The sequence below is a fragment of the Phyllobates terribilis genome, unplaced genomic scaffold (assembly GCF_046119375.1).
Source record: "Phyllobates terribilis strain yellow unplaced genomic scaffold, ASM4611937v1 Scaffold_10__3_contigs__length_209671492, whole genome shotgun sequence".
NCBI lineage: Eukaryota > Metazoa > Chordata > Amphibia > Anura > Dendrobatidae > Phyllobates > Phyllobates terribilis.
Genome location: NW_027362770.1, coordinates 202194753 through 202220236, shown reverse-complemented (window position 1 = coordinate 202220236; position 25484 = coordinate 202194753). Strand labels below are relative to the sequence as shown.

The 25484-nt window shown below is 57.8% G+C and overlaps 1 protein-coding gene across 10 annotated transcripts in view; it reads right to left on the bottom strand.

Annotated features, from left to right (window-relative positions):
• Positions 1–25484, bottom strand: part of ABCC9 (ATP binding cassette subfamily C member 9) — a 138825-nt gene that overhangs the window by 15358 nt on the left and 97983 nt on the right. For all 10 annotated transcript variants that reach the window (XM_073650547.1, XM_073650546.1, XM_073650550.1 and 7 more), the window contains 8 exons: positions 23893–24050; positions 23612–23704; positions 23215–23317; positions 16362–16463; positions 10243–10363; positions 9956–10086; positions 9714–9792; positions 9121–9229 (listed from right to left, as the gene is read on the bottom strand). In XM_073650547.1, coding sequence (XP_073506648.1) covers positions 9121–9229; positions 9714–9792; positions 9956–10086; positions 10243–10363; positions 16362–16463; positions 23215–23317; positions 23612–23704; positions 23893–24050 — 896 coding nt within the window. The remainder of the gene's footprint in view (positions 1–9120; positions 9230–9713; positions 9793–9955; positions 10087–10242; positions 10364–16361; positions 16464–23214; positions 23318–23611; positions 23705–23892; positions 24051–25484) is intronic.

Here is a 25484-nt window from a genome sequence, read left to right as displayed (position 1 = left end):
CCCGGACGCTCGGTGCTACATTGTAGCTGGTGTCTCCCCCCGGACGCTCGGTGCTACATTGTAGCTGGTGTCTCCCCCCGGACGCTCGGTGCTACATTGCAGCGGTGTCTCCTCCCGGACGCTCGGTGCTACATTGCAGCGGTGTCTCCCCCCAGACGCTCGGTACTACATTGTAGCTGGTGTCTCCCCCCGGACGCTCGGTGCTACATTGTAGCGGTGTCTCCCCCTGGACGCTCAGTGTTACATAGTAGCTGGTGTCTCCCCCCGGACGCTCGGTACTACATTGTAGCTGGTGTCTCCCCCTGGACGCTCGGTGCTACATTGCAGCGGTGTCTCCCCCCGGACGCTCGGTACTACATTGCAGCGGTGTCTCCCCCCGGACGCTTGGTACTACATTGTAGCTGGTGTCTCCCCCTGGACGCTCGGTGCTACATTGCAGCGGTGTCTCCCCCCGGACGCTCGGTGCTACATTGTAGCTGGTAGCTGGTGTCTCCCCCCGGACGCTCGGTGTTACATTGTAGCTGGTGTCTCCCCCCGGACGCTCGGTGCTACATTGTAGCTGGTGTCTCCCCCCGGACGCTCGGTACTACATTGTAGCTGGTGTCTCCCCCCGGACGCTCGGTGCTACATTGTAGCGGTGTCTCCCCCTGGACGCTCAGTGTTACATAGTAGCTGGTGTCTCCCCCCGGACGCTCGGTACTACATTGTAGCTGGTGTCTCCCCCTGGACGCTCGGTGTTACATTGTAGCTGGTGTCTCCCCCCGGACGCTCGGTGCTACATTGCAGCGGTGTCTCCCCCCGGACGCTCGGTACTACATTGCAGCGGTGTCTCCCACCGGACGCTCGGTACTACATTGCAGCGGTGTCTCCCCCCGGACGCTCGGTGCTACATTGTAGCGGTGTCTCCCCCCGGACGCTCGGTGCTACATTGTAGCGGTGTCTCCCCCCGGACGCTTGGTACTACATTGTAGCTGGTGTCTCCCCCCGGACGCTCGGTGCTACATTGCAGCGGTGTCTCCCCCCGGACGCTCGGTACTACATTGCAGCGGTGTCTCCCCCCGGACGCTTGGTACTACATTGTAGCTGGTGTCTCCCCCTGGACGCTCGGTGCTACATTGCAGCGGTGTCTCCCCCCGGACGCTCGGTGCTACATTGTAGCTGGTAGCTGGTGTCTCCCCCCGGACGCTCGGTGTTACATTGTAGCTGGTGTCTCCCCCCGGACGCTCGGTGCTACATTGTAGCTGGTGTCTCCCCCCGGACGCTCGGTACTACATTGTAGCTGGTGTCTCCCCCCGGACGCTCGGTGCTACATTGTAGCGGTGTCTCCCCCTGGACGCTCAGTGTTACATAGTAGCTGGTGTCTCCCCCCGGACGCTCGGTACTACATTGTAGCTGGTGTCTCCCCCTGGACGCTCGGTGTTACATTGTAGCTGGTGTCTCCCCCCGGACGCTCGGTGCTACATTGCAGCGGTGTCTCCCCCCGGACGCTCGGTACTACATTGCAGCGGTGTCTCCCACCGGACGCTCGGTACTACATTGCAGCGGTGTCTCCCCCCGGACGCTTGGTACTACATTGTAGCTGGTGTCTCCCCCTGGACGCTCGGTGCTACATTGCAGCGGTGTCTCCCCCCGGACGCTCGGTGCTACATTATAGCTGGTGTCTCCCCCCGGACGCTCGGTACTACATTGTAGCTGGTGTCTCCCCCCGGACGCTCGGTGCTACATTGTAGTGGTGTCTCCCCCTGGACGCTCAGTGTTACATAGTAGCTGGTGTCTCCCCCCGGACGCTCGGTACTACATTGTAGCTGGTGTCTCCCCCCGGACGCTCGGTACTACATTGTAGCTGGTGTCTCCCCCTGGACGCTCGGTACTACATTGCAGCGGTGTCTCCCACCGGACGCTCGGTACTACATTGCAGCGGTGTCTCCCCCCGGACGCTCGGTGCTACATTATAGCTGGTAGCTGGTGTCTCCCCCCGGACGCTCGGTGATACATTGTAGCTGGTGTCTCCCCCCGGACGCTCGGTGCTACATTGTAGCTGGTGTCTCCCCCCGGACGCTCGGTACTACATTGTAGCTGGTGTCTCCCCCCGGACGCTCGGTGCTACATTGTAGCTGGTGTCTCCCCCTGGACGCTCGGTACTACATTGCAGCGGTGTCTCCCCCCGGATGCTCGGTGTTACATTGTAGCTGGTGTCTCCCCCAGGATGCTCGGTGTTAGATTGTAGCTGGTGTCTCCCCCAGGACGCTCGGTGATACATTGTAGCTGGTGTCTCCCCCAGGAAGCTCGGTGCTACACTGTAGCTGGTGTCTCCCCACCGGATGCTCGGTGCTACATTGTAGGTGGTGTCTCCCCCCGGACGCTCGGTGCTACATTGTAGCTGGTGTCTCCCCCCGGACGCTCGGTGCTACATTGTAGCTGGTGTCTCCCCACCGGACACTCGGTGTTACATCGTAGCTGGTGTCTACCCCCCAGACACTCGGTGTTACATTGTAGCTGGTGTCTCCTCACCGGACACTCGATGTTACATTGTAGCTGGTGTCTCCCCCCCGGACGCTTGGTGCTACATTGTATCTGGTGTCTCCCCACCGGACACTCGATGTTACATTGTAGCTGGTGTCTCCCCCAGGACGCTCGGTGTTACATTGTAGCTGGTGTCTCCCCCTGGATGCTCGGTGTTGCATTGTAGCTGGTGTCTCCCCCCGGACGCTCGGTGCTACATTGTAGCTGGTGTCTCCCCCCGGACGCTCGGTGCTACACTGCAGCGGTGTCTCCTCCCGGACGCTCGGTGGTACATTGCAGCGGTGTCTCCCCCCGGACGCTCGGTACTACATTGTAGCTGGTGTCTCCCCCCGGACGCTCGGTGCTACATTGTAGCGGTGTCTCCCCCTGGACGCTCAGTGTTACATAGTAGCTGGTGTCTCCTCCCGGACGCTCGGTACTACATTGCAGCGGTGTCTCCCCCCGGACGCTCGGTGCTACATTGTAGCTGGTGTCTCCCCCCGGACGCTCGGTGCTACATTGTAGCTGGTGTCTCCCCCCGGACGCTCGGTGCTACATTGCAGCGGTGTCTCCTCCCGGACGCTCGGTGCTACATTGCAGCGGTGTCTCCCCCCAGACGCTCGGTACTACATTGTAGCTGGTGTCTCCCCCGGACGCTCGGTGCTACATTGTAGCGGTGTCTCCCCCTGGACGCTCAGTGTTACATAGTAGCTGGTGTCTCCTCCCGGACGCTCGGTACTACATTGTAGCTGGTGTCTCCCCCCGGACGCTCGGTACTACATTGTAGCTGGTGTCTCCCCCTGGACGCTCAGTGTTACATAGTAGATGGTGTCTCCTCCCGGACGCTCGGTACTACATTGTAGCTGGTGTCTCCCCCCGGACGCTCGGTGCTACATTGCAGCGGTGTCTCCCCCCGGACGCTCGGTACTACATTGTAGCTGGTGTCTCCCCCCGGACGCTCGGTGCTACATTGTAGCTGGTGTCTCCCCCCGGACGCTTGGTACTACATTGCAGCGGTGTCTCCCCCCGGACGCTTTGTACTACATTGTAGCTGGTGTCTCCCCCTGGACGCTCGGTGCTACATTGTAGCTGGTGTCTCCCCCCGGACGCTTGGTACTACATTGTAGCTGGTGTCTCCCCCCGGACGCTCGGTGCTACATTGTAGCTGGTGTCTCCCCCCGGACGCTTGGTACTACATTGTAGAGGTGTCTCCCACTGGACGCTCGGTACTACATTGTAGCTGGTGTCTCCCCCCGGACGCTCGGTACTACATTGTAGCTGGTGTCTCCCCCTGGACGCTCAGTGTTACATAGTAGCTGGTGTCTCCTCCCGGACGCTCGGTACTACATTGTAGCTGGTGTCTCCCCCCGGACGCTCGGTGCTACATTGTAGCTGGTGTCTCCCCCCGGACGCTCGGTACTACATTGTAGCTGGTGTCTCCCCCCGGACGCTCGGTACTACATTGTAGCTGGTGTCTCCCCCCGGATGCTCGGTGCTACATTGTAGCTGGTGTCTCCCCCCGGACGCTCGGTACTACATTGTAGCTGGTGTCTCCCCCCGGACGCTCGGTGCTACATTGCAGCGGTGTCTCCCCCCGGACGCTTGGTACTACATTGTAGCTGGTGTCTCCCCCCGGACGCTCGGTGCTACATTGTAGCTGGTGTCTCCCCCCGGACGCTCGGTGCTACATTGTAGCTGGTGTCTCCCCCCGGACGCTCGGTGCTACATTGTAGCTGGTGTCTCCCCCCGGACGCTCAGTACTACATTGCAGCTGGTGTCTCCCCCCGGACGCTCGGTGTTACATTGTAGCTGGTGTCTCCCCCCGGACGCTCGGTACTACATTGTAGCTGGTGTCTCCCCCCGGACGCTCGGTACTACATTGTAGCTGGTGTCTCCCACTGGACGCTCGGTGCTACATTGTAGCCGGTGTCTCTCCCCGGACGCTCGGTACTACATTGTAGCTGATGTCTCCCCCCGGACGCTCGGTGCTACATTGTAGCTGGTGTCTCCCCCCGGACGCTCGATACTACATTGTAGCTGGTGTCTCCCCCCGGACGCTCGGTACTACATTGTAGCTGGTGTCTCCCCCTGGACGCTCGGTGCTACATTGTAGCTGGTGTCTCCCCCCGGACGCTCGGTGCTACATTGCAGCGGTGTCTCCCCCCGGACGCTCGGTGCTACATTGCAGCGGTGTCTCCCCCTGGACGCTCGGTGCTACATTGTAGCTGGTGTCTCCCCCCGGACGCTCGGTGCTACATTGCAGCGGTGTCTCCCCCCGGACGCTCGGTACTACATTGCAGCGGTGTCTCCCCCCGGACGCTTGGTACTACATTGTAGCTGGTGTCTCCCCCCGGACGCTCGGTGCTACATTGTAGCTGGTGTCTCCCCCCGGACGCTCGGTGCTACATTGTAGCTGGTGTCTCCCCCCGGACGCTCGGTGCTACATTGTAGCTGGTGTCTCCCCCCGGACGCTCGGTGTTACATTGTAGCTGGTGTCTCCCCCCGGACGCTCGGTGCTACATTGTAGCTGGTGTCTCCCCCCGGACGCTCGGTGCTACATTGTAGCGGTGTCTCCCCCTGGACGCTCAGTGTTACATAGTAGCTGGTGTCTCCCCCCGGACGCTCGGTACTACATTGTAGCTGGTGTCTCCCCCTGGACGCTCGGTGCTACATTGTAGCTGGTGTCTCCCCCTGGACGCTCGGTGCTACATTGCAGCGGTGTCTCCCCCCGGACGCTCGGTACTACATTGTAGCTGGTGTCTCCCCCAGGACGCTCGGTGTTACATTGTAGCTGGTGTCTCCCCCTGGATGCTCGGTGTTGCATTGTAGCTGGTGTCTCCCCCCGGACGCTCGGTGCTACATTGTAGCTGGTGTCTCCCCCCGGACGCTCGGTACTACACTGCAGCGGTGTCTCCTCCCGGACGCTCGGTGCTACATTGCAGCGGTGTCTCCCCCCGGACGCTCGGTACTACATTGTAGCTGGTGTCTCCCCCCGGACGCTCGGTGCTACATTGTAGCGGTGTCTCCCCCTGGACGCTCAGTGTTACATAGTAGCTGGTGTCTCCTCCCGGACGCTGGGTACTACATTGTAGCTGGTGTCTCCCCCCGGACGCTCGGTGCTACATTGTAGCTGGTGTCTCCCCCCGGACGCTCGGTGCTACATTGTAGCTGGTGTCTCCCCCCGGACGCTCAGTACTACATTGTAGCTGGTGTCTCCCCCCGGACGCTCGGTGTTACATTGTAGCTGGTGTCTCCCCCCGGACGCTCGGTACTACATAGTAGCTGGTGTCTCCCCCCGGACGCTCGGTACTACATTGTAGCTGGTGTCTCCCACTGGACGCTCGGTGATACATTGTAGCCGGTGTCTCTCCCCGGACGCTCGGTACTACATTGTAGCTGATGTCTCCCCCCGGACGCTCGGTGCTACATTGTAGCTGGTGTCTCCCCCCGGACGCTCGATACTACATTGTAGCTGGTGTCTCCCCCCGGACGCTCGGTACTACATTGTAGCTGGTGTCTCCCCCTGGACGCTCGGTGCTACATTGTAGCTGGTGTCTCCCCCCGGACGCTCGGTGCTACATTGCAGCGGTGTCTCCCCCCGGACGCTCGGTGCTACATTGCAGCGGTGTCTCCCCCTGGACGCTCGGTGCTACATTGTAGCTGGTGTCTCCCCCCGGACGCTCGGTGCTACATTGCAGCGGTGTCTCCCCCCGGACGCTCGGTACTACATTGCAGCGGTGTCTCCCCCCGGACGCTTGGTACTACATTGTAGCTGGTGTCTCCCCCCGGACGCTCGGTGCTACATTGTAGCTGGTGTCTCCCCCCGGACGCTCGGTGCTACATTGTAGCTGGTGTCTCCCCCCGGACGCTCGGTGCTACATTGTAGCTGGTGTCTCCCCCCGGACGCTCGGTGTTACATTGTAGCTGGTGTCTCCCCCCGGACGCTCGGTGCTACATTGTAGCTGGTGTCTCCCCCCGGACGCTCGGTGCTACATTGTAGCGGTGTCTCCCCCTGGACGCTCAGTGTTACATAGTAGCTGGTGTCTCCCCCCGGACGCTCGGTACTACATTGTAGCTGGTGTCTCCCCCTGGACGCTCGGTGCTACATTGTAGCTGGTGTCTCCCCCTGGACGCTCGGTGCTACATTGCAGCGGTGTCTCCCCCCGGACGCTCGGTACTACATTGTAGCTGGTGTCTCCCCCAGGACGCTCGGTGTTACATTGTAGCTGGTGTCTCCCCCTGGATGCTCGGTGTTGCATTGTAGCTGGTGTCTCCCCCCGGACGCTCGGTGCTACATTGTAGCTGGTGTCTCCCCCCGGACGCTCGGTACTACACTGCAGCGGTGTCTCCCCCCGGACGCTCGGTGTTACATTGTAGCTGGTGTCTCCCCCCGGACGCTCGGTACTACATTGTAGCTGGTGTCTCCCCCCGGACGCTCGGTGCTACATTGTAGCGGTGTCTCCCCCTGGACGCTCAGTGTTACATAGTAGCTGGTGTCTCCTCCCGGACGCTCGGTACTACATTGTAGCTGGTGTCTCCCCCCGGACGCTCGGTGCTACATTGCAGCGGTGTCTCCCCCCGGACGCTCGGTACTACATTGCAGCGGTGTCTCCCCCCGGACGCTTTGTACTACATTGTAGCTGGTGTCTCCCCCCGGACGCTCGGTGCTACATTGTAGCTGGTGTCTCCCCCCGGACGCTTGGTACTACATTGTAGCTGGTGTCTCCCCCCGGACGCTCGGTGCTACATTGTAGAGGTGTCTCCCACTGGACGCTCGGTGTTACATTGTAACTGGTGTCTCCCCCCGGACGCTCGGTACTACATTGTAGCTGGTGTCTCCCCCCGGACGCTCGGTGCTACATTGCAGCGGTGTCTCCCCCCGGACGCTGGGTACTACATTGTAGCTGGTGTCTCCCCCCGGACGCTCGGTGCTACATTGTAGCTGGTGTCTCCCCCCGGACGCTCGGTGCTACATTGTAGCTGGTGTCTCCCCCCGGACGCTCGGTACTACATTGTAGCTGGTGTCTCCCCCCGGACGCTCGGTGCTACATTGTAGAGGTGTCTCCCACTGGACGCTCGGTGCTACATTGTAGCTGGTGTCTCCCCCCGGACGCTCGGTACTACATTGTAGCTGATGTCTCCCCCCGGACGCTCGGTGCTACATTGTAGCTGGTGTCTCCCCCCGGACGCTCGGTACTACATTGTAGCTGGTGTCTCCCCCCGGACGCTCGGTACTACATTGTAGCTGGTGTCTCCCCCTGGACGCTCGGTGCTACATTGTAGCTGGTGTCTCCCCCCGGACGCTCGGTGCTACATTGCAGCGGTGTCTCCCCCCGGACGCTCGGTACTACATTGCAGCGGTGTCTCCCCCCGGACGCTTGGTACTACATTGTAGCTGGTGTCTCCCCCCGGACGCTCGGTGCTACATTGTAGCTGGTGTCTCCCCCCGGACGCTCGGTGCTACATTGTAGCTGGTGTCTCCCCCCGGACGCTCGGTGCTACATTGTAGCTGGTGTCTCCCCCCGGACGCTCGGTGCTACATTGTAGCTGGTGTCTCCCCCCGGACGCTCGGTGCTACATTGTAGCGGTGTCTCCCCCTGGACGCTCAGTGTTACATAGTAGCTGGTGTCTCCCCCCGGACGCTCGGTACTACATTGTAGCTGGTGTCTCCCCCTGGACGCTCGGTGCTACATTGTAGCTGGTGTCTCCCCCTGGACGCTCGGTGCTACATTGCAGCGGTGTCTCCCCCCGGACGCTCGGTACTACATTGTAGCTGGTGTCTCCCCCTGGACGCTCGGTGCTACATTGCAGCGGTGTCTCCCCCCGGACGCTCGGTGATACATTGTAGCTGGTGTCTCCCCCCGGACGCTCGGTGCTACATTGCAGCGGTGTCTCCCCCCGGACGCTCGGTGCTACATTGTAGCTGGTGTCTCCCCCTGGACGCTCGGTGCTACATTGCAGCGGTGTCTCCCCCCGGACGCTCGGTGCTACATTGTAGCTGGTGTCTCCCCCCGGACGCTCGGTGCTACATTGTAGCTGGTGTCTCCCACTGGACGCTCGGTGCTACATTGTAGCTGGTGTCTCCCCTTGGACGCTCGGTACTACATTGTAGCTGGTGTCTCCCCCCGGACGCTCAGTGCTACATTGTAGCTGGTGTCTCCCCCCGGACGCTCGGTACTACATTGTAGCTGGTGTCTCCCCCCGGATGCTCGGTACTACATTGCAGCGGTGTCTCCCACTGGACGCTCGGTGCTACATTGCAGCGGTGTCTCCCCCCGGACGCTCGGTGCTACATTGCAGCGGTGTCTCCCCCCGGACGCTCGGTGCTACATTGCAGCGGTGTGTCCCCCCGGACGCTCGGTGCTACATAGTAGCTGGTGTCTCCCCCCCGGACGCTCGGTACTACATTGCAGCGGTGTCTCCCCCCGGACGCTCGGTGCTACATTGCAGCGGTGTCTCCCCCCGGACGCTCGGTGCTACATTGTAGCTGGTGTCTCCCCCCGGACGCTCGGTGCTCCATTGTAGCTGGTGTCTCCCCCCCGGACGCTCGGCACTACATTATAGCTGGTGCGGCCCCCCGGATGCTCGGTGCACCCACCTTATGCTCGGTGCACTCACCTTATGGAGCCGCTGAACAGCACGGGATCCTGCAGGATGATGGACAGGCGGGAGCGCAGCGTGTGCAGCGGGAGCTTTGCGATGTCCATCCCGTCAATGACGATCTTTCCTGAGGAACAATATACAATGAACCATGACCACCACCAACCTGCGTCTGCCGGGCCATGCTGGGAGTTGTAGTTTCACCATAGGTCGGATGGTAATGAACCAATGAAAAATAACCACGTCAAGCCCTGCAGATGCGCTGGAGCCCCCGGCTCAGATGGGCCCCGCACTGGAGCCCCTGGAGTATGAGCTGGGTCCGGTCACTGGTAATGGCTGGGAAGAAGGGCCAGGGGCCCCAGGATAGAGGAGGGGGATGATATGAGGCCGGACCGCAGGGGCCCCTATTCCACTACTGCTGTTGCCCCATGGGGTGGGATCGGGGGCTTTGGAGGTCCTCGGCTGTGATACCCGGCTCTTATCAGGTCAGATCTCCCAGTCGGCTGCCGCCACCGCCGCCGCCTCCGCACTGCGGACCCCATAATGCACCGGGGCAGCGAATCACTACTGCTCCCACTATGGATCCTCTGTGCAGACGCTGCTGAACTCACCGTCAAAGATGTCCACCATCCTGAAGAACGCCAGCGACAGGGACGATTTACCGCTGCCCGTGCGCCCGCAGATGCCGACCTGGGGAGAGGAGGAAGAGCACAGTAAGGAAGCACCCCCCCGTAATACTGACTCCTCCGGGGCTCGGCCTCGTTCTGTGTCTCCATGTTTACAGACTACAAGCCCCATGTAGTCTGATCCCTATGAGGACAGCAGTGCTGTGGAGGATGAGGGTAGTAGTCACCTTCTGGCCCGGTCTGATATACGCCTTCACGTGTTTCAGCACCGGCTTCAGGTTGCTCTCGTATCGCACGCACAGGTCGCTGATCTGAATCTCTCCGCTCTTCGGCCAATCGTCCGGCACCTGCTGTGGATCTGGGCGCGGAAACAGGTGCAGAGTATTTAAGAGAAGATGATGATGATGCAGACAAGCCGGAGAACCGACAACACCATGCAGAAATTACCGGGGGTGACAGGACCCCCCCCCCCCCACCACCACCACCAGGTGCCGCCCGGACCCCAATGTCATACCCATGGTCCCCTCGTAACACTCAGACTCGATGCTCAGGAAACTGTTCACCTTCTTCACCGCCCCGATCTGAACCTCCAGGTCGGCCAGATTCCGGACCACCCAATTCAGGTAATTAGTGACCTGCGGAGAAGGGGAGACCCCGAAATGTTACTGCACCCCAAAATATCACTGTACATGGGACCCCGAAATATCAACGCACACAGGCTCCAAAATATCACCACACGCGGGACCCCAAAATATCACCACGCGCGAACCCCAAAATATCACCACACGCGGGACCCCGAGATATCACCGCACTCGGGACCCCGAAATGTTACAGTGAAGACAAAACTTCTAATCTTAATCAGCCAGATGTCTAGATTTGTTAAGCCAAAGGAAAATACACTATTGTGTTTGTGTTCACTTGTGAATGTATGTGTGTTTCTGTGGCTGGGGATGGACAGACCAGTATTTGTATAACCCTGAATGTTGTCTTCTATTGGTCTGTGAACAATGATGTTTACTATGCTACTTGCATATTATACTAAGCTAGATGCTTATTTACAAGAGCCCCCTGCTATACCAACTATGTACTGTAAATTGATTAAATGTACAAACAATGAGACCTGAGCCCTGTGGAATAATATCATCCCTAACCATTGCCCTGTGGATGTGTACTTAAAAGGAAGATATGCCTCTGTATCAGGCAAACTTTACAAGGAGAATCAAAGATCAGAGACTCTCTGAGACCATCAGCTTGGAAGCATGGCTTTAACCAAAGAGACACAGATTTGGATTCTACATGATTCCAGCCTAAGGATATATGGCCCTCACTGGAAAGATACAGAGCTGCTCCATTGACCATCATAAAGCCCATGGAGACATTTGGGGAGACCAGGCTGGGACAATGAAGTCACCTGGCCCCATGGATATGTTGTTTGGGGTTACCAGGAGGGACCCACCGGTTGCCAGGGACCCATGGAGACATTCGGAGAAGCCAGATTGGGACCCGCCAGTCACCTGCCCCATGGAAACTCTCGGAGAGGCCAGGGTGGGGCCCTCGGGTCTCCTGGCCTTCTACCTTGATGGACTGCTAGTTTCCTAAGCTTGCCGCTACCTTCTCTCTGTGGGGGCCCGCCAGAAGTGAGGGGCCACTGGTTGAGGTAGTTGGCCCTGGAAGTCCCAAAGTCGCAGCTGTTCTATCCCAGGCGGGCGGAGAAGGAAGGGTGAGACTGTGTAATGTTCCACCATCTTGGGGACCTGCTGGGACTGTTCTGTGTTTATTGTCCGCTTTGTGGTTCAGTAAAGTATTGCCACGCTGTGTTACCCCCACCCTGTGTTGTCTGAGTAGTGTTACCCCCACGGAAGACCCCGTGTCGTTACTGCATACGGTACCCTAACACTGAGGCCAACAGCACAGACCAGTCACTTGACATGTCCTCCAGTTACCTCCAGAGCTGCACTCACTATTCTGCTATTACATAATATCCTCCAGTCACCTCCAGAGCTGCACTTACTATTCTGCCGTTACATTGTGTTTTATCCTCCAATTACCTCCAGAGCTGCACTCACTATTCTGTTATTACATAATATCCTCCAGTCACCTCCAGAGCTGCACTCACTATTCTGCTGTTACATCATGTCTTATCCTCCAGTCACCTCCAGAGCTGCACTCACTATTCTGCTATTACATCATGCCTTATCCTCCAGTCACCTCCAGAGCTGCACTCACTATTCTGCTATTACATCATGCCTTATCCTCCAGTCACCTCAAGAGCGGCACTCACTATTCTGCTGTTACATCGTGTCTTATCCTCCAGAGCTGCACTCACTATTCTGCTGTTACATCGTGTTTTATCCTCCAGTCACCTCCAGAGCTGCAGTCACTATTCTGCTCTTACATTGTGTTTTATCCTCCAGTCACCTCCAGAGCTGCACTCACTATTCTGCTGTTACATCAGGTCTTAACCTCCAGTCACCTCCAGAGCTGCAGTCACTATTCTGCTGTTACATCGTGTCTTATCCTCCAGTCACCTCCAGAGCTGCAGTCACTATTCTGCTGTTACATCATGTCTTATCCTCCAGTCACTTCCAGAGCCGCACTCACTATTCTGCTATTTCATCATGCCTTATCCTCCAGTCACCTCCAGAGCTGCACTCACTATTCTGCTGTTACATCGTGTTTTATCCTCCAGTCACCTCCAGAGCTGCAGTCACTATTCTGCTGTTACATGGTGTCTTATCCTCCAGTCACCGCCAGAGCTGCAGTCACTATTCTGCTCTTACATTGTGTTTTATCCTCCAGTCACCTCCAGAGCTGCAGTCACTATTCTGCTCTTACATTGTGTTTTATCCTCCAGTCACCTCCAGAGCTGCACTCACTATTCTGCTGTTACATCATGTCTTATCCTCCAGTCACTTCCAGAGCCGCACTCACTATTCTGCTGTTACATCATGCCTTATCCTCCAGTCACCTCCAGAGCTTCACTCACTATTCTGCTGTTACATTGTGTTTTATCCTCCAGTCACCTCCAGAGCTGCAGTCACTATTCTGCTGTTTCATCATGCCTTATCCTCCAGTCACCTCCAGAGCTGCACTCACTATTCTGCTCTTACATTGTGTTTTATCCTCCGGTCACCTCCAGAGCTGCAGTCACTATTCTGCTCTTACATTGTGTTTTATCCTCCAGTAACCTCCAGAGCTGCACTCACTATTCTGCTGTTACATCAGGTCTTAACCTCCAGAGCTGCAGTCACTATTCTGCTATTACATCATGTCTTATCCTCCAGTCACCTCAAGAGCTGCACTCACTATTCTGCTGTTACATCGTGTCTTATCCTCCAGTCACCTCCAGAGCTGCACTCACTATTCTGTTATTACATAATATCCTCCAGTCACCTCCAGAGCTGCACTCACTATTCTGCTGTTACATCAAGTCTTATCCTCCAGTCACCTCCAGAGCTGCACTCACTATTCTGCTATTACATCATGCCTTATCCTCCAGTCACCTCCAGAGCTGCACTCACTATTCTGCTATTACATCATGCCTTATCCTCCAGTCACCTCCAGAGCTGCACTCACTATTCTGCTGTTACATCGTGTCTTATCCTCCAGAGCTGCAGTCACTATTCTGCTGTTACATCGTGTTTTATCCTCCAGTCACCTCCAGAGCTGCAGTCACTATTCTGCTCTTACATTGTGTTTTATCCTCCAGTCACCTCCAGAGCTGCACTCACTATTCTGCTGTTACATCAGGTCTTAACCTCCAGTCACCTCCAGAGCTGCAGTCACTATTCTGCTGTTACATCGTGTCTTATCCTCCAGTCACCTCCAGAGCTGCAGTCACTATTCTGCTGTTACATCATGTCTTATCCTCCAGTCACTTCCAGAGCCGCACTCACTATTCTGCTGTTTCATCATGCCTTATCCTCCAGTCACCTCCAGAGCTGCACTCACTATTCTGCTGTTACATCGTGTTTTATCCTCCAGTCACCTCCAGAGCTGCAGTCACTATTCTGCTGTTACATGGTGTCTTCTCCAGTCACCGCCAGAGCTGCAGTCACTATTCTGCTGTTACATCGTGTTTTATCCTCCAGTCACCTCCAGAGCTGCAGTCACTATTCTGCTGTTTCATCATGCCTTATCCTCCAGTCACCTCCAGAGCTGCACTCACTATTCTGCTCTTACATTGTGTTTTATCCTCCGGTCACCGCCAGAGCTGCAGTCACTATTCTGCTCTTACATTGTGTCTTATCCTCCAGTCACCTCCAGAGCTGCAGTCACTATTCTGCTCTTACATTGTGTTTTATCCTCCAGTAACCTCCAGAGCTGCACTCACTATTCTGCTGTTACATCATGTCTTATCCTCCAGTCACTTCCAGAGCCGCACTCACTATTCTGCTGTTACATCATGCCTTATCCTCCAGTCACCTCCAGAGCTTCACTCACTATTCTGCTGTTACATCGTGTTTTATCCTCCAGTCACCTCCAGAGCTGCAGTCACTATTCTGCTGTTTCATCATGCCTTATCCTCCAGTCACCTCCAGAGCTGCACTCACTATTCTGCTCTTACATTGTGTTTTATCCTCCGGTCACCTCCAGAGCTGCAGTCACTATTCTGCTCTTACATTGTGTTTTATCCTCCAGTAACCTCCAGAGCTGCACTCACTATTCTGCTGTTACATCAGGTCTTAACCTCCAGAGCTGCAGTCACTATTCTGCTATTACATCATGTCTTATCCTCCAGTCACCTCAAGAGCTGCACTCACTATTCTGCTGTTACATCGTGTCTTATCCTCCAGAGCTGCACTCACTATTCTGCTGTTACATCGTGTCTTATCCTCCAGTCACCTCCAGAGCTGCACTCACTATTCTGTTATTACATAATATCCTCCAGTCACCTCCAGAGCTGCACTCACTATTCTGCTGTTACATCAAGTCTTATCCTCCAGTCACCTCCAGAGCTGCACTCACTATTCTGCTATTACATCATGCCTTATCCTCCAGTCACCTCCAGAGCTGCACTCACTATTCTGCTATTACATCATGCCTTATCCTCCAGTCACCTCCAGAGCTGCACTCACTATTCTGCTGTTACATCGTGTCTTATCCTCCAGAGCTGCAGTCACTATTCTGCTGTTACATCGTGTTTTATCCTCCAGTCACCTCCAGAGCTGCAGTCACTATTCTGCTCTTACATTGTGTTTTATCCTCCAGTCACCTCCAGAGCTGCACTCACTATTCTGCTGTTACATCAGGTCTTAACCTCCAGTCACCTCCAGAGCTGCAGTCACTATTCTGCTGTTACATCGTGTCTTATCCTCCAGTCACCTCCAGAGCTGCAGTCACTATTCTGCTGTTACATCATGTCTTATCCTCCAGTCACTTCCAGAGCCGCACTCACTATTCTGCTGTTTCATCATGCCTTATCCTCCAGTCACCTCCAGAGCTGCACTCACTATTCTGCTGTTACATCGTGTTTTATCCTCCAGTCACCTCCAGAGCTGCAGTCACTATTCTGCTGTTACATGGTGTCTTATCCTCCAGTCACCGCCAGAGCTGCAGTCACTATTCTGCTCTTACATTGTGTTTTATCCTCCAGTCACCTCCAGAGCTGCAGTCACTATTCTGCTCTTACATTGTGTTTTATCCTCCAGTAACCTCCAGAGCTGCACTCACTATTCTGCTGTTACATCATGTCTTATCCTCCAGTCACTTCCAGAGCCGCACTCACTATTCTGCTGTTACATCATGCCTTATCCTCCAGTCACCTCCAGAGCTTCACTCACTATTCTGCTGTTACATCGTGTTTTATCCTCCAGTCACCTCCAGAGCTGCAGTCACTATTCTGCTGTTTCATCATGCCTTATCCTCCAGTCACCTCCAGAGCTGCACTCACTATTCTGCTCTTACATTGTGTTTTATCCTCCGGTCACCTCCAGAGCTGCAGTCACTATTCTGCTCTTACATTGTGTTTTATCCTCCAGTAACCTCCAGAGCTGCACTCACTATTCTGCTGTTACATCAGGTCTTAACCTCCAGAGCTGCAGTCACTATTCTGCTATTACATCATGTCTTATCCTCCAGTCACCTCAAGAGCTGCACTCACTATTCTGCTGTTACATCGTGTCTTATCCTCCAGAGCTTCACTCACTATTCTGCTGTTACATCGTGTCTTATCCTCCAGTCACCTCCAGAGCTGCACTCACTATTCTGCTTTTACTTCGTGTCTTATCCTCCAGTCACCTCCAGAGCTGCACTCACTATTCTGCTGTTACATCATGCCTTATCCTCCAGTCACCTCCAGAGCTGCACTCACTATTCTGCTGTTACATCGTGTCTTATCCTCCAGTCACCTCCAGAGCTGCAGTCACTATTCTGCTGTTACATCATGTCTTATCCTCCAGTCACCTCCAGAGCTGCAGTACCAGAACTTTCTCTCTCTTACCCATAATGCAGTTCACATAGCTTTTCTCACTGCTGGGTTCTCATGCAGGCACTACAATCCCCACCATGTAATGCAGTGGTCTATGCACTGGATAGGGGGCGCCAGGGCTATTTAAGTTTTTTAGATCTATTGAATAGTTTTGTGAGTGCAGCTCTGGAGGCGATTGGAGTCGAGTGATGAGAGTCACATACCGTCAGGGCGTAGGTGAGGCCCAACCCAACGATCCCAGAGGTGAGTCCAGAAGTGATGGAGGTGACGGCCGCAGTGAGAACGATGCAGGCGCCCAGGTAATCCTGCAAGGAGAAAGATACAGATCATGTGCAGCTGCAGTGTGGAGGGATGATGGGGGCAGTGTGGAGGGATGATGGGAGCAGTGTGGAGGGATGATGGGGGCAGTGTGGAGGGATGATGGGGGCAGTGTGGAGGGATGATGGGAGCAGTGTGGAGGGATGATGGGGGCAGTGTGGAGGGATGATGGGGGCAGTGTGGAGGGATGAAGGGGGCAGTGTGGAGGGATGATGGGGGCAGTGTGGAGGGATGATGGGGGCAGTGTGGAGGGATGATGGGGGCAGTGTGGAGGGATGATGGGGGCAGTGTGGAGGGATGATGGGGGCAGTGTGGAGGGATGATGGGAGCAGTGTGGAGGGATGAAGGGGGCAGTGTGGAGGGATGATGGGAGCAGTGTGGAGGGATGAAGGGGGCAGTGTGGAGGGATGATGGGGGCAGTGTGGAGGGATGATGGGAGCAGTGTGGAGGGATGATGGGGGCAGTGTGGAGGGATGATGGGGGCAGTGTGGAGTGATGATGGGGGCAGTGTGGAGGGATGAAGGGGGCAGTGTGGAGGGATGATGGGGGCAGTGTGGAGGGATGATGGGGGCAGTGTGGAGGGATGATGGGGGCAGTGTGGAGGGATGATGGGGGCAGTGTGGAGGGATGATGGGAGCAGTGTGGAGGGATGATGGGAGCAGTGTGGAGGGATGATGGGGGCAGTGTGGAGGGATGATGGGGGCAGTGTGGAGGGATGAAGGGGGCAGTGTGGAGGGATGATGGGGGCAGTGTGGAGGGATGATGGGAGCAGTGTGGAGGGATGATGGAGGCAGTGTGGAGGGATGATGGGGGCAGTGTGGAGGGATGAAGGGGGCAGTGTGGAGGGATGATGGGGGCAGTGTGGAGGGATGATGGGAGCAGTGTGGAGGGATGATGGGGGCAGTGTGGAGGGATGATGGGGGCAGTGTGGAGGGATGATGGGGGCAGTGTGGAGGGATGATGGGAGCAGTGTGGAGGGATGAAGAGGGCAGTGTGGAGGGATGATGGGAGCAGTGTGGAGGGATGATGGGGGCAGTGTGGAGGGATGATGGGGGCAGTGTGGAGGGATGATGGGGGCAGTGTGGAGGGATGATGGGGCAGTGTGGAGGGATGATGGGTGCAGTGTGGAGGGATGATGGGAGCAGTGTGGAGGGATGATGGGGGCAGTGTGGAGGGATGATGGGGGCAGTGTGGAGGGATGATGGGAGCAGTGTGGAGGGATGAAGGGGGCAGTGTGGAGGGATGATGGGAGCAGTGTGGAGGGATGATGGGGGCAGTGTGGAGGGATGATGGGGGCAGTGTGGAGGGATGAAGGGGGCAGTGTGGAGGGATGATGGGGGCAGTGTGGAGGGATGATGGGAGCAGTGTGGAGGGATGATGGGGGCAGTGTGGAGGGATGAAGGGGGCAGTGTGGAGGGATGATGGGGGCAGTGTGGAGGGATGATGGGGGCAGTGTGGAGGGATGATGGGAGCAGTGTGGAGGGATGAAGGGGGCAGTGTGGAGGGATGATGGGGGCAGTGTGGAGGGATGAAGGGGGCAGTGTGGAGGGATGATGGGGGCAGTGTGGAGGGATGATGGGGGCAGTGTGGAGGGATGATGGGGGCAGTGTGGAGGGATGATGGGGGCAGTGTGGAGGGATGATGGGAGCAGTGTGGAGGGATGAAGGGGGCAGTGTGGAGGGATGATGGGGGCAGTGTGGAGGGATGAAGGGGGCAGTGTGGAGGGATGATGGGGGCAGTGTGGAGGGATGATGGGGGCAGTGTGGAGGGATGATGGGGCAGTGTGGAGGGATGATGGGGGCAGTGTGGAGGGATGATGGGAGCAGGGTGGAGGGATGATGGGGGCAGTGTGGAGGGATGAAGGGGGCAGTGTGGAGGGATGATGGGAGCAGGGTGGAGGGATGATGGGGGCAGTGTGGAGGGATGATGGGGCAGTGTGGAGGGATGAAGGGGGCAGTGTGGAGGGATGATGGGGGCAGTGTGGAGGGATGATGGGGGCAGTGTGGAGGGATGATGGGAGCAGTGTGGAGGGATGATGGGAGCAGTGTGGAGGGATGATGGGGGCAGTGTGGAGGGATGATGGGGCAGTGTGGAGGGATGAAGGGGGCAGTGTGGAGGGATGATGGGGCAGTGTGGAGGGATGATGGGGGCAGTGTGGAGGGATGATGGGGCAGTGTGGAGGGATGAAGGGGGCAGTGTGGAGGGATGATGGGGCAGTGTGGAGGGATGATGGGGCAGTGTGGAGGGATGATGGGAGCAGTGTGGAGGGATGATGGGAGCAGGGTGGAGGGATGATGGGGGCAGTGTGGAGGGATGAAGGGGGCAGTGTGGAGGGATGATGGGGCAGTGTGGAGGGATGAAGGGGGCAGTGTGGAGGGATGATGGGGGAAGTGTGGAGGAATGATGGGGGCAGTGTGGAGGGATGATGGGAGCAGTGTGGAGGGATGATGGGAGCAGTGTGGAGGGATGATGGGAGCAGTGTGGAGGGATGATGGGGACAGTGTGGAGGGATAATGGGGGCAGTGTGGAGGGATGATGGGGGCAGTGTGGAGGGATGATGGGGGCAGTGTGGAGGGATGATGGGGGCAGTGTGGAGGGATGATGGGGCAGTGTGGAGGGATGATGGGGGCAGTGTGCAGGGATGATGAGAGCAGTGTGGAGGGATGAAGGGAGCAGTGTGGAGGGATGATGCGAGCAGTGTGGAGGGATGATGGGGGCAGTGTGGAGGGATGATGGGAGCAGTGTGGAGTGATGATGGGAGCAGTGTGGAGGGATGATGGGGGCAGTGTGGAGGGATGATGGGGGCAGTGTGGAGGGATGATGGGAGCAGTGTGGAGGGATGATGGGAGCAGGGTGGAGGGATGATGGGAGAAGTGTGGAGGGATGATGGGGGCAGTGTGGAGGGATGATGGGGGCAGTGTGGAGGGATGATGGGGCAGTGTGGAGGGATGAAGGGGGCAGTGTGGAGGGATGATGGGGCAGTGTGGAGGAATGATGTGGGCAGTGTGGAGGGATGATGGGAGCAGTGTGGAGGGATGATGGGAGCAGTGTGGAGGGATGATGGTCGCAGTGTGGAGGGATGATGGGGGCAGTGTGGAGGGATGATGGGGGCAGTGGGGAGGGATGATGGGGGCAGTGTGCAGGGATGATGAGAGCAGTGTGGAGGGATGAAGGGGGCAGTGTGGAGGGATGATGGGGGCAGTGTGGAGGAATGATGGGGGCAGTGTGGAGGGATGATGGGAGCAGTGTGGAGGGATGATGGGAGCAGTGTGGAGGGATGATGGGGGCAGTGTGGAGGGATGATGGGGGCAGTGTGGAGGGATGATGGGGGCAGTGTGCAGGGATGATGAGAGCTGTGTGGAGGGATGAAGGGAGCAGTGTGGAGGGATGATGGGAGCAGTGTGGAGGGATGATGAGAGCAGTGTGGAGGGATGATGGGAGCAGTGTGGAGGGATGATGAGAGCAGTGTGGAGGGATGATGGGAGCAGTGTGGAGGGATGATGGGGGCAGTGTGGAGGGATGATGGGAGCAGTGCGGAGGGATGATGGGGGCAGTGTGGAGGGATGATGGGGGCAGTGTGGAGGGATGATGGGAGCAGTGTGGAGGGATGATGGGGGCAGTGTGGAGGGATGATGGGGCAGTGTGGAGGGATGATGGGAGCAGGGTGGAGGGATGATGGGAGCAGTGTGGAGGGATGATGGGGGCAGTGTGGAGGGATGATGGGGGCAGTGTGGAGGGATGATGGGGCAGTGTGGAGGGATGAAGGGGGCAGTGTGGAGGGATGATGGGGCAGTGTGGAGGAATGATGGGGGCAGTGTGGAGGGATGATGGGAGCAGTGTGGAGGGATGATGGGAGCAGTGTGGAGGGATGATGGGGGCAGTGTGGAGGGATGATGGGGGCAGTGTGGAGGGATGATGGGGGCAGTGGAGAGGGATGATGGGGGCAGTGTGCAGGGATGATGAGAGCAGTGTGGAGGGATGAAGGGGGCAGTGTGGAGGGATGATGGGGTAAGTGTGGAGGGATGATGGGGGCAGTGTGGAGGGATGATGGGAGCAGTGTGGAGGGATGATGGGAGCAGTGTGGAGGGATGATGGGGCAGTGTGGAGGGATGATGGGGGCAGTGTGGAGGGATGATGGGGCAGTGGGGAGGGATGATGGGGGCAGTGTGCAGGGATGATGAGAGCAGTGTGGAGGGATGAAGGGGGCAGTGTGGAGGGATGATGGGGGAAGTGTGGAGGGATGATGGGGGCAGTGTGGAGGGATGATGGGAGCAGTGTGGAGGGATGATGGGGGCAGTGTGGAGGGATGATGGGGGCAGTGTGGAGGGATGATGGGTGCAGTGTGGAGGGATGATGGGGGAAGTGTGGAGGGATGATGGGTGCAGTGTGGAGGGATGATGGGGGAAGTGTGGAGGGATGATGGGGGCAGTGTGGAGGGATGATGGGGGAAGTGTGGAGGGATGATGGGGGCAGTGTGGAGGGATGATGGGAGCAGTGTGGAGGGATGATGGGGCAGTGTGGAGGGATGATGGGGGCAGTGTGGAGGGATGATGGGGGCAGTGTGGAGGGATGATGGGGGCAGTGTGGAGGGATGATGGGAGCAGTGTGGAGGGATGATGGGTGCAGTGTGGAGGGATGATGGGGGAAGTGTGGAGGGATGATGGGTGCAGCGTGGAGGGATGATGGGGGCAGTGTGGATGGATGATGGGAGAGGTGGAGGGATGATGGGGCAGTGTGGAGGGATGATTGGGGCAGTGTGGAGGGATGAAGGGAGCAGTGTGGAGGGATGAAGGGGGCAGTGTGGAGGGATGATGGGTGTACTCTGGAGGGATGATGGGAGCAGTGTGGAGGGATGAAGGGGGCAGTGTGGAGGGATGAAGGGGGCAGTGTGGAGGGATGAAGGGGGCAGTGTGGAGGGATGATGGGGGCAGTGTGGAGGGATGAAGGGAGTAGTGTGGAGGGATGATGGGAGCAGTGTGGAGGGATGAAGGGGGCAGTGTGGAGGGATGATGGGGGCAGTGTGGAGGGATGATGGGGGCAGTGTGGAGGGATGATGGGAGTAGTGTGGAGGGATGATGGGGCAGTGTGGAGGGATGATGGGGGCAGTGTGGAGGGATGATGGGAGCAGTGTGGAGGGATGATGGGTGCAGTGTGGAGGGATGATGGGGGAAGTGTGGAGGGATGATGGGTGCAGTGTGGAGGGATGATGGGTGCAGTGTGGAGGGATGATGGGGGAAGTGTGGAGGGATGATGGGGCAGTGTGGAGGGATGATGGGAGCAGTGTGGAGGGATGATGGGGGCAGTGTGGAGGGATGATGGGGGAAGTGTGGAGGGATGATGGGTGCAGCGTGGAGGGATGATGGGGGAAGTGTGGAGGGATGATGGGTGCAGCGTGGAGGGATGATGGGGGCAGTGTGGATGGATGATGGGAGAGGTGGAGGGATGATGGGGCAGTGTGGAGGGATGATTGGGGCAGTGTGGAGGGATGAAGGGAGCAGTGTGGAGGGATGAAGGGGGCAGTGTGGAGGGATGATGGGTGTAGTGTGGAGGGATGATGGGAGCAGTGTGGAGGGATGAAGGGGGCAGTGTGGAGGGATGAAGGGGGCAGTGTAGAGGGATGAAGGGGGCAGTGTGGAGGGATGATGGGGGCAGTGTGGAGGGATGAAGGGAGTAGTGTGGAGGGATGATGGGAGCAGTGTGGAGGGATGAAGTGGGCAGTGTGGACGGATGATGGGGGCAGTGTGGAGGGATGATGGGGGCAGTGTGGAGGGATGATGGGAGTAGTGTGGAGGGATGATGGGGCAGTGTGGAGGGATGATGGGGGCAGTGTGGAGGGATGATGGGAGCAGTGTGGAGGGATGATGGGGGAAGTGTGGAGGGATGATGGGTGCAGTGTGGAGGGATGATGGGTGCAGTGTGGAGGGATGATGGGTGCAGTGTGGAGGGATGATGGGGGAAGTGTGGAGGGATGATGGGGCAGTGTGGAGGGATGATGGGAGCAGTGTGGAGGGATGATGGGGGCAGTGTAGAGGGATGATGGGGGCAGTGTGGAGGGATGATGGGGGCAGTGTGGAGGGATGATGGGAGCAGTGTGGAGGGATGATGGGTGCAGTGTGGAGGGATGATGGGGGAAGTGTGGAGGGATGATGGGTGCAGTGTGGAGGGATGATGGGGGAAGTGTGGAGGGATGATGGGGGCAGTGTGGAGGGATGATGGGAGCAGTGTGGAGGGATGATGGGAGCAGTGTGGAGGGATGATGAGGGCAGTGTGGAGGGATGATGGGGGCAGTGTGGAGGGATGATGGGGGCAGTGTGGAGGGATGATGGGAGCAGTGTGGAGGGATGATGGGGGCAGTGTGGAGGGATGATGGGAGCAGGGTGGAGGGATGATGGGGGCAGTGTGGAGGGATGATGGGAGCAGTGTGGAGGGATGATGGGAGCAGTGTGGAGGGATGATGGGAGCAGTGTGGAGGGATGATGGGGGCAGTGTGGAGGGATGATGGGGGCAGTGTGGAGGGATGATGGGGCAGTGTGGAGGGATGATGGGGCAGTGTGGAGGGATGAAGGGGGCAGTGTGGAGGGATGATGGGGGCAGTGTGGAGGGATGATGGGGGCAGTGTGGAGGGATGATGGGGGCAGTGTGGAAGGATGGTGGGTGCAGTGCAGCTGGATGATGGGGGCAGTGCGTCTGGATGGTGGGTGCAGTGAGCTCTTCTCTGGCAGGGTCTGCCCTCCTCACCGTCCGGACCTCCAGCCACCTGTTAGCCGCGGTCAGGAATAGATACGCCAGGTTGTTGGTGTCGCTCAGCTCCAGCATCCGCTGCTTGAATCTGGACTCGTGTCTGCGGGTGATGAGAGGTGGATGATTGTTCTGCCGCCAACGTCCTGCACTATTACTGTGCACACAGCCCATGTAGAGAGAAAGCCCCCATCACCACGGCTATAACGGCCGCGTGCTGCCAGGAGGTGTTATCGGGGGTTGTGGTGAGGCCCCATCAGCCCCTGTACACACCTCGGCCACAGGACTCCATGTGGACGGGCCCTTGTGAGCAGTAAATGGGGGCCGCGCCGCTCCCTGGGGGCCGCGATCTCCCGCTCTGTCATTTATATTACATCCTATAAAACATGGCGGATACCTGAAGGCGCGGATTGTGGTCAGACCCTCGGCCGTCTCTGAGAAGTGGCAGAGCAGCGGAAGCTGGGTGTTATCATCCAATTCCTGGAGGTCCCTGGAAACACGGAGGATGGGGGTGATAATGTGACCGCCTGCGGGGGGTCTGTGAGGAGCGCCCCTTTAAAGGGTCGGCATCATTTCAACGGGGGTGGCTGCCGTGTTCCTGCCAACATCCAGCTTTCCCACATCCTGATAGTGGATCTGTCCAGAGCCCCCCAGTGTCTGCCGGACCCCCATACTCACTTGGAGGCGACTCTGAAGTATTTCTGGATGAAGTAGAAGGCAACGCCAAGAGGGAGAAGAGCGATCAGGAAGAGGGGGTTGGCGTAGCTGATGACCCCGATGGCGGAGAGGCAGAGGAGCGAGGAGCGGGTGAGCGACTCCAAGGTGGGGGGGATGTGCTGCGGGGATACAAGGGCCCCGTCAGTGATGGAGGAGCGGCAGGACGGAGCGCCAGATGCACAGCCAGCGCCAGCAGCCATCGCCAGCAGTAATCGCCAACAACCACCGCCAGCAACCATCGCCAACAACTGCCATCAGCAGCAACCATCAGTATCGCCAGCAGCCATCGGCATCGCTAGCAGCCAGCGCCACTGCAGCCATCGCCATTGCCAACAACCATCACCAACAACCACCGCCATCAGCCATCGCCCGCAGCCATCACCAGGAGCCATCACCAGAAGCCATCACCAGAAGCCATCGCCAGCAACCACCGCCAGCAACCACCGCCATCAGCCATCATCAGCGGCCATCACCAACAACCACCGCCATCAGCCATCGCCCGCAGCCATCACCAGGAGCCATCACCAGAAGCCATCACCAGAAGCCATCGCCAGCAACCACCGCCAGCAACCACCGCCATCAGCCATCACCAGCGGCCATCACCAACAACCACCGCCATCAGCCATCGCCCGCAGCCATCGCCCACAGCCATCACCAGAAGCCATCAGCTATCGACAGCAACCACCACGATCAGACATCACCAGCGGCCATCGCCATCAGCCATCGCCAACAACCACTGCCAACAAACACTGCCAACAGCCATCACCGGCAACCATCGCCATCAGCCATCGCCAACAACCACTGCCAACAAACACTGCCAACAGCCATCACCAGCAGCCATCACCATCAGCCATCGCCAACAACCACTGCCATCAGCCATCGGTATCGCCAGCAGCCATCTCCAGCAGCCATCGGTATCGCCAGCAGCCATCGGTATCAGCCATTGCCATTGCCCGCAGCCATAGTCAGCAGCCATCATCCATCGCCATCAGACACTACCAGCAGGCATCGCCACTGCAGCCATCGCTATTGCCAACAACCATCATCAACAACCACCGCCATCAGCCATCACCAGCAGCCATCGCCAGCAACCACCGCCAACAACCACCGCCATCAGCCATCACCAACAACCACCACCATCGCCAGCAGCCATCAGTATCACCATAAGCCATCGCCAGCAGCCATTGCAATCGCCCACAGCCATCACTAGCAGCCATCGTCAGCAGCCATCGCCATCAGACACTACCAGCAGCCATCGCCACTGCAGCCATTATCAACAACCATCACCAACAACCACCGCTATCAGCCATCGCCCGCAGCCATCACCAGCAGCCATCGCTCACAGCCATTGCCATCAGCCATCGCCAACAACTATCGCTAACAATCACCGCCAGCAACCACCGCCATCAGCCATCGCCAGCAACCACCGCCATCAGCCATCACCAGCAGCAGCAGTCATTGCCAGCAGCTATCGCCAGCAGCCATCACCAACAACCACTGCCAACAACCACCGCCATTGCCAGTAGCCATCGGTATCGCCAGCAGCCATTGCC